Source organism: Papio anubis, chromosome 9, assembly GCF_008728515.1.
Source record: "Papio anubis isolate 15944 chromosome 9, Panubis1.0, whole genome shotgun sequence".
Taxonomy (NCBI): Eukaryota; Metazoa; Chordata; class Mammalia; order Primates; family Cercopithecidae; genus Papio; species Papio anubis.
This window is the reverse complement of record NC_044984.1, coordinates 19,679,564-19,694,078: the sequence shown is the minus strand read 5'-3', so window position 1 is coordinate 19,694,078 and position 14,515 is coordinate 19,679,564. Positions and strand designations below refer to the sequence as shown.

General features: G+C 36.1%; 1 protein-coding gene across 3 annotated transcripts in view; it reads right to left on the bottom strand.

Annotated features, from left to right (window-relative positions):
- The window catches only part of PDE3A (phosphodiesterase 3A), a 344,786-nt gene that overhangs the window by 29,636 nt on the left and 300,635 nt on the right, over positions 1-14,515 (bottom strand). For all 3 annotated transcript variants that reach the window (XM_003906085.5, XM_009180335.4, XM_021922099.2), the window contains exons 6-10: positions 13,679-13,898; positions 10,011-10,096; positions 8,729-8,883; positions 6,379-6,516; positions 3,676-3,787 (exon numbers count right to left, since the gene is read on the bottom strand). In XM_003906085.5, the coding sequence (XP_003906134.1) occupies positions 3,676-3,787; positions 6,379-6,516; positions 8,729-8,883; positions 10,011-10,096; positions 13,679-13,898 (711 nt within the window). The remainder of the gene's footprint in view (positions 1-3,675; positions 3,788-6,378; positions 6,517-8,728; positions 8,884-10,010; positions 10,097-13,678; positions 13,899-14,515) is intronic.

The following is a 14,515-nucleotide window of genomic DNA, read 5'->3' as shown; positions in this document are numbered from 1 at the left end:
TGCTGATTTAAATATATACATCAAGTTGCATGTGTGTATGTGTAGGAGAATAACACCATCATCAATCACTTAGATTGAAGAATAGAAAACCATCTGTCCTGTTAGCAGTCAATAACATGTTTATTAATCAAATATTCACTTAGCATGTACTCGGTATTATGCCAAGTGCTGGCATCTCCATTGTTCTTGTCATTAATTCTCTGGTAACCCAACCCAGGAGCAAAGACACCCAGGAAAGAAGCTAGCAAGGTCAATGTAAGTTACTGACAGGTTTCTATGTGATACATAAAAATGCTCAAAGATTACTCTTCTTGTTCTGGCCAGGGTAGGCAACTGAGAAGGATAAGAAACGCTATCAGAGCTATCCTTATTTTATCCTTAATATCATCATACTTCTTCCTTCATCTCTGCATTTTGGACAAGCCTTCTCGATGACGCCTTCACTTACGTGGCAACCCCCTCGCCCTCTTTAATAACAAATAGACGTACATGCATACACTAGCACATGGTACACCCTACCTCTTTCCCAGAGTCCGCCCATCTCCCTCTTCCGTCTTGAAACACTTGTTTTCTCAACTTTCTCCTTTTCCCTCAAGCACAGAGTTGAAGTGAGCTGGTGTGGAGGGTTGGAGTTGTATGTAAATTCACAGATTTTAAGATCCAAATTTATATATTTTTTATTTAAAATTTTGTCTATGCTCCTACGCACCATAGGGGAAGCGGAAGTAGTAAAGAATAGAGGTAACACTTCGAATATTTTGTTTTCTCTTGGAATATAGCTAATACTCTGGTAGTTCTGCCCCTCTAGCATGTACCATGTCACTTCAATATCTATCTTTAAAATCAGTGGGCACATCATGTACAGCTTGATTGAACTGAACTAAATATAGGTTGAGCAGGACTATTCTCATTGCTGCCATGAAATAGCTACATGATCACAGGTACTTCTGAGGCATTCTCCCCATTTCCCAAACTTAAATCAGAATGAGAGATGTTAGGGAGAATATACTTTAGAGAGGAAACTCTTTGAAAATAAAAAAACTACCATCAAAAATACTGGATTGATGAATGAATACAAATGGATTTTTGTTTAATAAGCAAAATGCCCAACTGAAAGGGACTATGAATGACACCAAACATTATTTATCTCCTTATGCAATTGGGTATTGACCATACATTAATTTATCCTAAGTTTGATTGAACAAATACATTTTTATCACATTTATATTATTGAGTTGACCATATTTCTTGTCTTTCTATTGCTACTAACAAGAAATTTCCTTATTTAACTCTCTGTTTAAATCTAGATCCTTCAATTTTTGTCAGGATTCTAATTACAAATTTAAAAGCTTTCCTACTTACCCTCTTCTCTTGAAAACTGTTAAAGGTACACTTAGAACTATAATAAGAAATTTAGTTTCTAATATTAGCACACATTATCATATTAAAGTTAATCCAACCCTATTTTAACTTCGGTTCCTCTTATGCTTCTTTTCAACTAAGGATTTATTTAGATAGAACCATTAGAAATATAGTCCAAAGTAAATATTAAAATAAGTAGGTACATAGCAAATTTTTGTACGTGCTAATTATAACTAATAAGTGAAGCTTTTAATAAATATTCATATTAATTTACAATCTCAGCACATATGAAACATTATTAGTTAAAAGTGATCACAAATGAAGCTAGAGCTTTCCTATGAAAAGATGTAAATAAATTCCCTTTATGGAGAGTATCCGGGACTTCTAATAGAACAAGCAGGTTTATTATAACAAGTTCTTTTCACCTGGAATAAAGAACCCACTCATTCAGGGAAAAAAATATCCATTTACTTGTAACGTATAAAAATGTAATAAGAAAATGTAAAAGTGAATAATAAATCTTAGAATCTGAAAACTTATTTTTGTACTTAAACACTTGCCATCTTTCAACTATGATTTAATGATACACTACCTGTGAAAAAGTTGGTAGTTTTTATGTTTATGGAGTTTAGTATTACTTTGAACTCAGTGGAACTTTGCTATGGCTAATTATATCATTAAAATACATTTGAAAATATAACATGAATTTGGAAATTCAGTCTAGTGATTAGCTGTTTAGTGTTTTTAGTGGCTTCCTTTCTATAAAAGTTTATTTATGTAACTCCTTAACCTTTGAGAAATTGTGAACACTTAGGTCAATCACTGGCATCCAACCAGGGTGGGCCCTGGGAAAATCGTATTACGAAAGCAAGGCTTATCTTGAGATCCTTTCCAACTACCCCTTTTTTCATATTTCTCTTCCAGCTTCCATGGATTTGTCAGTCAGATGTTCCCAGGGGCCCTGGTACTGTTCAGCTTCTCTTTGCCTTACTCCAACTGCCTTACTCTGACTGTATTTTGGTCCCATATTCTTCAGAAAATCTCATTGGTAGATTCAGTTCTTCATTCTTTTTTTCTATGATACACTATCTGCTGTGCATATTGATTCCAATGTAGCATGTGGATGGGATTTTGAAAACAATATGCTCATAGTAAATCCCTAGGTTAATGTGATACCGCTTCCTGGAAATACTTACGCTTTATCAGTATTAATTTTTTTTTTAATGTAACTTCAGCTCTTTACAATTATGAAGAAGTTACGGGACTCTGAAGTCTGAGGTGCATAAAAGCAAATATAAAAGCTTTTAAAACTTTTAAGCTTAAAAGTTTTAAACTTTAAAAGTTTTAAAAGTTTAAAAGCCAAAACACGATTTAAATAACATATTTCCAAGACATGCTCCAATCAACATATTATGTTTGATTATTTTTCTTCTATGTATTTATTTCCTTAATGTGTTACATGGTTTTTGAACATCTCCATAGTTTCCCTGTTTGGACCTATAGACATTGTCTCCCAAACCATATATTTTGTAGCTCTGTAGGACCATTTTACTTATGTGTTCTGATTGATGGTTCCTGAAATGCTACATAATGAAAATTTAACATCTCCTCTGTGTTCCAATTTCTTGTTATTATAAATGGGAAACTTATTCCCACAAGACTCAAAGCTTGAATTCTTGATTGTGTGTTTCCCTTGGGTCTTCCCATTTACCTGATTTTTTAAAATGTTTCTCATCATTTTTCCATAACCACTTCCAGATGTCTCTTCTATTTTATTCATCAGACCATCATCCTCCTGTCCCTCTAAACACCAGCCAACTTTATCTTATGTGGAGAAAACATATATAGTGACTTAACTCTTCAGATGCCACAACAAAAGTTGAATTCACCCAATAAAAGAGATGGGTTACTAAATGAGCAATAAATTTAGTATTTATTTATTTCCAAAAAATAGCCATATTAAAGTGGACTTATGTTGGAATTACTGTGTGCCAGGCACTCAAATAACCTCTTTAAAATTATAATCTTATTTGATCCCAACAATCATATGAAGCAGGTATTATAATCCTCATTTTATGGACTAAGAAATGAGGCACATAGAGCTTAAGTAAACCCTAGGGTCTCATACAGCTGAAAAGTAAAGGAGCCAGGATTCTAACACAGGTGATATCTCCTAATCACCATATGATGTCTCCATATTGAGTGTCTACCATGTGTAATTCTGTGCTACCTGCTAATGATTCACTATCCCACTTACCCACAGCAAATTGGACATATTTTAAAAGTATTATTTCACAAATCAAGCATACTTACAAGGAATATCCCTGTATCCAATCTCCAAAGCATGAAAATAATTCATAAATTCCCTAATTGGAATTTTAAAAGCTTCAAAGAGGCCCATGTCTTCAAAAAGTCTGTAAGATACCTGTTAAAAAAAAAAAAAGACAAAGCCTTATGAAACATGAAACATCTCTATGTGTGTGTCAGACGTAAAGAGAACGATGGTAAATATTGGTAACTGAAAACACTAAATGCCTTTTCAAAATCTGAAGGATGTCCTTTTAAATTGGTTAAAATGATAATTATCAAAAGGCAGGCTGTATATTGAAACTGAGGACTTATTTCCATTGTACATGTCTCTTTAAAAATCTTTTGAAATTAGACTTTTTCCACTTAGTCTCAGCCAAAAGGTGATGTATTGGAATGTTCACATTAAATCATTTCACTGTCCTAAAGTTGTACTATGGCAAAAATATACGCATATTTTCCATAACCAAAATTTCGTAATTTTTGTTCTTGTAAACTCAAAAGAAAAAATCTCAAAAAGTTCTACTGAGCAAGTCATCAGAAGCTGCATTTGTTCAAAGTTTAATGTCTGGGAAATTGGGAAAGTAAACAGTGACTAATGAGGATCATATATCAATATATTACTCTGTTTTTGGAACATGATTGGAACAAAAGATACATTATTGAATTTTGCATGAATCTAATTGTTAATTATCCTTAATCTTTTTATTGTCTACTGGTATCCAGGACTCTTAGAAAACATTGTGTGGCAATTTTGGTCAAGTTGTTTTCTCCCATTCCCAGCTCACAGAACTTCAAGGGAGTGGTTGGTACCCGTAATGAAATTCTGTACGCCGTCATTTGTGCTGTAAAACCGACTGTTATCATAACCACTTTTCTACTAGGTCCGAATCCTCATTTGGAGAACTTGAACATATAATAAGTCAAGGTGTTTTATGAAGATATGAGAAGCAATTGAAGGAATGTAAAAACCCTGGGCTTCTGATATGGATAAATCTACTTTGGAATCCTGGGTTGAATATTTACTAGATGACTTTAGAAGAGTAGCATATCCTCTTTTAAGCCATAGTTTCTTCTTCTATAAAATACATATTTTAAAAAAATCCTGCACTAAATTTACTGTGAAGATTAAGTTTTTGAGAGTCTGTGAGATATACATCAAATATAAAATGAGATGAGATGTGTGTCTCTATACCAGGGAACATACTCCCTAGTGAAAAAAAAACTAAAATAAAATAAAGAGAGAAAATGCTTCTTGGTTCATTGCCACATCCTGTGGCCCTATTACAGGCTTATTTGCAGGAAAGATCACTCCCTCAAAGTTGCAGTTTGCCATGGGTTTCAGAAAGAAGATACACAGTCTTCCAGGTAAGGTATGAGGCTAAGGTGAATTGGACAGAGCAACTATCCTTAAATCTGTCCTTAAGATCAGCTAGTGTGAGACGTTGCTTAGCACTGAGAAGAAAGGAAGGGAAGAAGAACAGGACTCTCAACTCCTAGTAAAGTGCAAGGGCTGCCATTATATTCCTCAACATGGTGATGGACAGAATAGTCTAGCAGAGGCAAAATTGAATATTTTACAGACTTTGTAAGAATTTTTTGTCTCATATTCCATCAATAATGTTAGTGTACCCCCAGACTAGACAGCCATATGTGCTTGTAGAAGCAAACACTAGAAGAAAGGCCTGCTATCTTTTCCCTTCAATCTTCACAGATTAGGATCCTCACCCCAAACGAAGTTCCACATTGAGACATGTGTTGAGTGGTCCAAAGACAGCTCATCTCTGATGCACTGCGTAGAAATCAGCATTTCAGTGACTTCTCTTCTATTGTTTTGCAGAGAAGTGTTAGTGGCCCCAATAAATCTGGGTTGGGTCCTGAATTCTTACCTAAGTCTGATATTCACAACTTTGATGGTCCTTACTATCTCTGCTGTGATACTTACTCAAATTGATAAGAACACATCTAAAACGTGTGAAGATAAGCTGATACACATTATCGCACCATCCTCTTTATTAATTAAGGGTGTGTATTTCAATGGGTATTCCGTAGTACAGCAAATCTATCATTTTGTTTTGTGGTTTGAAACATTTTCAAATTCTTAATTTCTACTTGTTTTCTTTCTTCTTCAGCAAAACGAATAATTATTTATGTGAAAAGCCATGAAAGTAGTCTAGCCTAAAGAAAACAGTACTCAGAGGCTGGTTATGCAGCAACAGTATTATTCTATAACTCTATGTGATGTGTTTCTCAGAGCACTAAGAGGAAACACATTTTGGCACAATGTATTACCTTTGATAAGGTCTAACTGCTGTAATATTCGAAAGTTTTTAAAAAGTCATTGAAAATAATTACAGACAATAAGTTAGTATCTCTAAACAGGCAGTTTTCTTCTTTTAGGGGCTTCAGTCAGATTTTCTTTTGCTTAATTCTATGAATTCTAGATCATTTGTCCCTTGTCTATGTATCTCTATCCCCGCCTACTTTGTCTTTAAAAATAAATCATATTTTAATTGTAGAATATGACATCCGACTCACTTGAAGTTCCAGTTTCTTTTGTTAACCCACCACCAAGGAATCTACAGTGTTCTAAAACTTCCTTTCTCCACACAACACCTATCCACAAGTGTCAAGAATTTACAGAGCTTTAAGCAACCAAGGAACTGTTTTTCCTATATTTAAATTAGTGTGAATGAATGCATTTCTTACCTGACTAAGAATACGGCCACATTTTCTTCCTATATTTTCCACTAAATCGAAAATCGGAAAATTCCAAGTATTTAGCTGCTCCATAATTGAGTCCAGGTTATCCATGACAAGAGGTTCGGGAGCAAGAATTGGTTTGTCCTGTAATGTTTAACGTTCAAATACTTAAACAGCATGCAGTTTTTCTACAGGGCAATTTGTGCTTTGCGAAATTCAGTAACAACTGTGGCTATCGGAAATAAATGACTTAAAACTCCAAGGTGAATAAGTGATTTTGCTTAAAAAAGTCAAGATGAATGAGACATTGACCCCAAAGTAAGAAGGAAAGGAACGAATGCTATTTCAGATATAAATTTTGCACTATTAGGTGCTTGCCTATCACTGGTCCATATACACTCCAGCAAAAACATGGATGTTTCTTCTATAAGTTAGTATAACTACTTTGGGTCTACTGTAAGGTTCTTAAATAAAGTTTTAAAGACTTCAGAATATTCTGTAATTGCATGTAAATTTACGTCTCTTCATAGTTATGTAAATTTTTCAGAGATGAGGGTTCCCTCCTTAAATTAAGCTCTCAAAAGAAATCCTGGCCGGGCGCGGTGGCTCAAGCCTGTAATCCCAGCACTTTGGGAGGCCGAGACGGGCGGATCACGAGGTCAGGAGATCGAGACCATCCTGGCTAACACGGTGAAACCCCGTCTCTACTAAAAAATACAAAAAACTAGCCGGGCGAGGTGGCGGGCGCCTGTAGTCCCAGCTACTCGGGAGGCTGAGGCAGGAGAATGGCGTGAACCCGGGAGGCGGAGCTTGCAGTGAGCTGAGATCCGGCCACTGCACTCCAGCCTGGGCGACAGAGCGAGACTCCGTCTCAAAAAAAAAAAAAAAAAAAAAAAGAAATCCATGAGTAGGAGGACTTGATCATTCCTACCATTATTATTAAGTTTATATTAATGCTTTAAAACGGACATAGGATTAATGTTGCCACATTTTTTAGGGATTTTAATTTATTTCATGTGATCGACTGTTTCTTGAGAAACATGCACTATGTAAAAGTAAAGGTTTTTTATAATTGGTCCCAAACGAGGATGTTCTTAAAAGCACATTTGCCAAAAAAAAAAAAAAAAGATAATGAGGATAAGGAAACATATAAATTATTTTACCTGATGATCTATCTGACTTAGAAATACAAACAGTAAATACAGTAAAAGAAAAATGGTAATAGCAGCCATTGATGATCACTTGAGAGTCAACAGTTTTCTACCACTTGCCACCTCCCCACAATGAAGTTGACTCAAATGTATGCTTCCATCCTCCTTAAATGGATCTTTTCAAATACACAAAGTAAGTAATCATTAAAGGATATTTTAATAGGTGGCTAGTGCCAATATATGACTGACAATATTACAAGAAAAACAAATATTTGTTCATGTTCTAAGTCAAGGAGGTACTAGAGAAAACCAGCAGATGCCCTAAGTCAGTGAATATCTTCTTCCCTCCTTTCCTTCGTCTTTCTTTTCTGTGTTTATAAAATATTGTTTTAAGGAATGAAATAATACATTTTCCTGTATATACTTTTTGATTGGGTTAAGAAATATCTGTAATCATTGTGTAACTGTAAATGCTTATGCTTTTAATCACCAGATAATAGAACCACTAAGAGACCAAAAATGCTTGGAAAGAGAAAAAATATATTGATAAGTATGGGAAGGGCTGTAATACATGTGTAATCCAGATGAAATACATCTGTAAATCTCATGTTTCAGAGATTAATTTCTTTTTGTTTTGTTTTGTTTTTTTTGAGATAGAGTGTCACTCTGTTGCCCCGGCTGGAGTACAGCAGTATGATTTCATCTCACTGCAGCCTCCGCCTCCTGGGTTCAAGTGATTCTCCTGCCTCAGCCCCCCAAGCAGCTGGGATTACAGGTGCCTGCCACCATGCCTGGGTAATTTATTTATTTATTTACTTTTTTTTTTTTTTTTAATTTTTTGAGACAGAGTCTCCTTCTATTGCTCAGGCTGGAGTGCAATGGCGCAATCTTGGTTCACTGCAACTTCCACCTCCCAGGTTCAAGGGATTCTACTGCCTCAGCCTCCTGAGTAGCTAGGATTACAGGCATGCGCCACCACGCCCAGCTAATTTCAGCATTTTTAGTAGAGACAGGATTTCACCATGTTGGTCAGGCTGGTCTTGAACTCCTGACCTCGTGATATGCCCACCTCGGCCTCCCAAAGTGCTGGGATTACAGGCATGAGCCACTGTGCCTGGCCTCAGAGATTCATTTCTAAGCCAGTATCTGTAACAGAAGCTGATCTCTCAAGTAAATGAGTGAGTTAAGTGATGATATGGGACTACCAGAAACATCATGGTCTCAGGAGCATAGGTGCTGCAAGCCGACGCTTTCCTCAGAGGCTCTCTCAGGCACTCTGTTTCATCTTCATTCTGTACAATGTCACTGCTGTCACTGTTGTTATTGGTTTCATAATCAGAGGTAACTTGAGCAGTGTCATCTACAATTAAAAGAGAACAACTTATTACGAGATCCACAATGGGGAAAGGCGGCTCATTTAAGCAAATTTTGCTAAGATGCATATGGTAAATATACTGTTTAGGGAAACAGGGCTTTCATGAGCTTACACTCCAAGAATATAGGATCATAGGGTGGAGAACATCACACATCTGTTAACAAAGTAAAACAGATGGAAATTATAATCTGTAATCCGCATGACATTCAATAATCCCTCAATAATATTTTTTAGATCAACAGTTCATACCTTTAACAAATCCTAGGACTTTATGTTTCTTTTTTCTCTATTTCTCTCCCTATACGTTAAACCACTGAGTGACTATAACACTCTAGAATGGGCACATGAGGTGGGAGAAATTGAATTGACATACCCAGGAGTAAAGCGCTCTGTAGAGCACAGAGTGATGGCATATGCTTGGGAGCATGGGAAATCCTATGTATCCAATCCCATTTCTTAGAATCCTGTGGCTTCCTTCCTTATCTGCCCTTTTTCACTGTCCCCATTTCAGTCAGCAGGAAACTGTACTAACTAAAAGACCAATCAGTAAATACCCAGAGTCTGACGTCTATGCTCTCTGAGCTCCTATGACGTTTCTCATAGCTGAGTAAGGTGCCTGAAGGAAGTTTATTGAGTATTTGCTATGTTTTGGGAACCACTTAAAGTACTTCCAATGTCAGAAGTAGCAAGATAAAATAGTATTTCTATATAGTTCTATATATTATATACAACGGCCTCTTGTGTTTTAGAAATATACACATGTATAAATGTATAAAAACATTTTGGAAAGCTTTGCACCCAAACTTTACCAATGATTAACTCCAGGGAGTAGGGGTACAGATGATTTTAATTTTCTCCCTTGTCTTTTTAAATCTGCAATTTAAAAAATCAGGCCAGGCGCAGTGGCTCATGCCTACAATCCTAGCACTTCAAGAGGCTGAGGCGAGAGGATCACTTGAGGCCAGGAGTTTGAGACCAACCTGGCCAACATCATGAGACCACGTCTCCCAGCACCCCCCCAAAAATCAGAAATGTAGGTCACCGTTTTGATCAGGAAAACAAAAATAAGGCAATTTCCATTTTGGGAAACAGAATCCAAAACAATGAATTACCTGTTCTACTTGGTGTTCGAGTGGCTACCCCACTTCTCTCCAGGGGCTCGTCAGCAGGATTCCCTTGGGAATATGGTCTGCCACAGCTAAAAAACATTGGAAAAGTCATAGGCACGTACCATCTACGTCTACATTAAGATAAACAACAATAATCAAATATTTCTACCTTCTGCTTATTTGTTTTGTGAAAATACTCATTTTGTTTGATACATAAATGCTGATATGCAGTGTACTACTTTCTTTTTTGTGAGACAGTAGTCACTACAAAGGATTAGAAAGTTCATTTGACTCTCAGTCTCCTCCTCCTTTACCTAGATCATATTTGAGGTGAAAGTGATGGTAAAATTTTGTTAGATTATTTAGAGAATACTGGTATAGGCTGCGACTTACTTATAGTGGCCATTTTGCAGGTGTTGATCTATATTTGGACAAGGGTTATCTGCCACAATAAATACCTCTGTGCCTGCTTAAAAGCCTCATTATGGGCCAGGCTGCTTAAAGGCTCATTATGGGCTCACGCTTGTAATCCCAGCACTTTGGGAGACCAAGGCAGTTGGACCACCTGAGGTCAGGAGTTCAAGACCAGCCTGGCCAACATGGTGAAATCCTGTCTCTACTAAAAGTACAAAATTTGCCAGGTGGGGTAGTGGACGCAGGAATCCCAGCTACTCAGGGAGGCTGAGGCAGGAGAATCACTTGAACCTGGGAGATGGAGGCTGCAGTGAGTGGAGATTGCACCACTGCACTCCAGACTGGGTGACAGAGTGAGACTCCATCTCAAAAAAAAATAAAAAATAAAAAAAAAAGAACCTCATTGTTAGATTTATTTATTTGGGTTACGATATTTTCATGTCTAAACAGACCTTTAAGACAGGATAGGTTGAAACAGAATGATAGTACATGAATTTTACGTTTTGCTACAAAATAAAAAATTGACTTCTTTTTATCAGATTGATCAGTTACTTGTTAAGGCCCTAGGGAAATGAACAAAAGACGGGTGCATTTTGATGACCAGTGAATGTATGACTGACTACAGAGGATGCTGGTTGAGAGAAACAGGCCCCAGAAGTACTATAAACCACCAAGACAAACAAAGTTAAGGGAGGTAAGCAATGCGCTCTACCAGAGGGTGTTGGAGGAATGAAGTTTGACTGTTTCAAAAATTAAACAGTAACCCCACAAATGACATGGCTCAGGCCATAAACTGGCTCTTCCCTCTTCTATCTTGTTTAGAGACTTCATGATTAGATTTTGATTCTGCATTTCGCTGCTGGGTTCTTTCTTTCTGACTAATATTACAAAGGGTCTCAGAGGATTTATTTGTTTGTTATTTAACCACAGACTACCCACTCTAAAATGAAAAAAGTAGTGATAGCTTATTGTTTAATATCTTAAATAACTCATCATTTTTTTTCCCTGAATTGTGCTCGTGTGTGCGCTAAGAGAAGAGCATTTTCCAGGAAGACCTCATCTGCATACTAAGTAACTTTACTTTTCAACCCTTGAGTGTAAATAGAAAAACATTACCTGTAAAATATTTCTAATTATTAAATCTGTCAGTTTGGGTTAGAGAACAAAAAGAAAATGATAGGACAAAAAGGAAAAAGAAAGGAGATGGAATTGGTAGGCTTACATTCTTAGACGAAGCTCAGAAGAAGTTGAGTTTATTAGTCTGAAAATTTTTTATTGCAAAGTAATACCTAAAAGGACCATTTAAATTAGTACTTCCAATATGCCAGCTCTCATGCCAGAAAAATAGCTTGTTGCATAGACATTACAGCAGCCAAGAGACTGGGATTCAACGCCAAACTCTTCAAGTTCAGCAGGGGAAACCACAACAATTAGTCGTGTGTTTCTGGAGCTCTCTGTGCCTACATGGGTGGCTGCCTTTAAGGCAATAATAAAACCGGGTTTGAATTACAGATTTATAAAGCCCAAACAAATAAAACACACACTACTGGATTTATAAACATTACTGAACAAGTAGACAGTGAAATCCTCTTGTTTTTCTCTGAAACCTTTTATAAAAATCCCATTGCATTCTTCCTGCTAAGAACACAAAAACAAACAAACAACAACAAAAAAACCACAAAAAACTACACTATGATGAAAAAAGCTATGTGAGTGGTAGAGCTTTTCTGAACATCTCTCTCCTTTCTTTAGGGGACTTATTTTCCCAAAGTCCGGAACCCACAGTGGGAGACTCTCCCTAAAAATGCTGAACCCAGATGTCCTTGATGAAGATTACTCCACTGGGCTTCATCTTGGCTCAGGGTGCATACAATAAAACAATGTTTCTTAATTGTGTTCTGCCAAACATTAGATTCGTGAGCAATTCTTGGGTGTTAACCCAAATAAATTGGTTCTGTGGTCAAATAAATTCAAAAAACACTAAATGAAACAACAAAAATAAATAAAGAGGGATTCTTTTAACAGAGCTTCTCAGAGTTTTTAATAAAGCCATGTGTGTTGTGAATTTCTAACAGGGAAGTATGATATATCTTCTGAATAGTTTACTACAAAACTTGCTTTTTTGTGGAAAAGAGATGAGATTAATATCCCGCAGAAATTATTTTATTAAAAAAGTCATAGAAGGCAGCAGAATAACTTTTGCATAGTAGAATAACTTTGGCTCTGGGCGAACAAATGAAAATAATTTCTCATTTAAAAATATCAGTAAAGAGAAAGGAGGTAAAAATAAAAATTATAAAGAACATTCATTTAATTTACAGAGCTTATGAGTAAAAATATGAAAATGAAAATTATAAGGCTTAATATAAGTTGCTATTTCTTAAATCTGAATAGATTGAAAAAAGCTGAGTCTGTGAAGTAATATTTGATACTAGAAAACCAACATGTTACTCATTTATTCAAACAGTTATCCTCATCAACCTCAGAAATGAAATACTATTTTATTCAAGGTACTCTCATAGTTAAAAACACTCAACTGTTTTTCTACTTAAAAAATACCATAATGCTTTAAGATAAATTATTCAAACTATTAGTGAAGAACAATAAACATACATTAACCAGTAAGAAGAGGTAATTATTTCTTGTGACAACCTTGGCAAAATAATTACTCTAGCCACGCTAGGCCATTTTTTTCTTAACCTCTGTGATAGATAACACTTTGTAATTTTGTTTCAACATGATAGAATAGCACATACAATTGCTTAAATTGCATTCAGAAAACTATTTGAGTCCAGCCATCCTGTGCGATGTATTATTCACACATTTTTAAGCTGTAAAAATGGGAAATGCAAACTGACGATTAAATATGGCTAATATCAATGCAACAAGTTCCCTGGAAAACAAGTACAAACATTCCAACAAAATGAAGCATTACAACAGAATACTTGATATCATTTTTTAGTTATAAATTTTCTATATTCACCATCAGGAAACAGGCAACATATACAGCTAACGATTTTGTATCCTCTCTAAAGATTAGCTGTATGAACTGCATGGATTCTAAACTTTGTTAATAGAAAACTACTAAAACATAAGTTTTTATTGTAGTCTATTCAACACAAATCACATTATCCTATACTTGGTTGTCAACTACTTTGGCAAATCCACCCCAAGCTGCGTGGGCTGGTGGTAGGTATTTCTAGGGGAAAACCATCATCAATTTTATTATTAAACTTCAGTTCATAAAAAATCCTTACCTGCTACATATAACAGGTGGAGTCAGGATTTGAGGGGATAGGTCAGGGGCACTCTGAGTGTAAGTTAAGGTCCTGTGAGAACCTAGACTTTGTTTGACAGTTGTGTCGGCAGATTCTGGAAACTGCACTGCAGAAATTTTGCTGACCAGGCTGCTGGCAGGAGTCCCTTGGAGAGGTGAGGAGCAGGGCGATGAAAGAGGTGAAATTTTAGCAAGGGCACCTGAGAAAGAATGAGAGTTAAGTAACTAAACAAATGTCTTTAAGATGCAAAATTGCAACTGTTGAACTTCACCTGGACTCTTACAAACTCAGTAACAACCACGTGCCTGCTCAGGTCACTGGGCTGGCCTCCTCCACATAGCAACATCTGAAGCCAGTGCGGTTGGGGTGTCTCCACAGCATTCAATGGGAGGAATGAATCATCATAAAAAAATAGTGGCAATGTTGGCACGTACAGTCAAAGCCTTGGTGTCCTGGAGTAACTTCAGGACAGGATATTATTTTCTCCTCCCATTTTTGTTTCTTCTTGTCATTCTGACATGGAAATAATAGTTAAAATTTTCTCATATGTTGATTTTCTCTTAGGTTGTGAAGGTTTTAGCAGGAACAGGATCTGCTATTGTTTTAAACATTAACCAGTATCTGGGGCAGAGTTCAGCAGGCATCAGATGCTTAAAATATGTAAATAAAGAAGATGCATTACTGAGAGGAAATTAACCTTCTTAACAACTCGCAGTTTCAGTGAAATAAGACCTTTTGGTGTGAAAGATTGCTTTGATCGAAAAAATTTTTGAAGAAAACATTTTAAAATGTAATATAATCCATTTCAGATCAAAC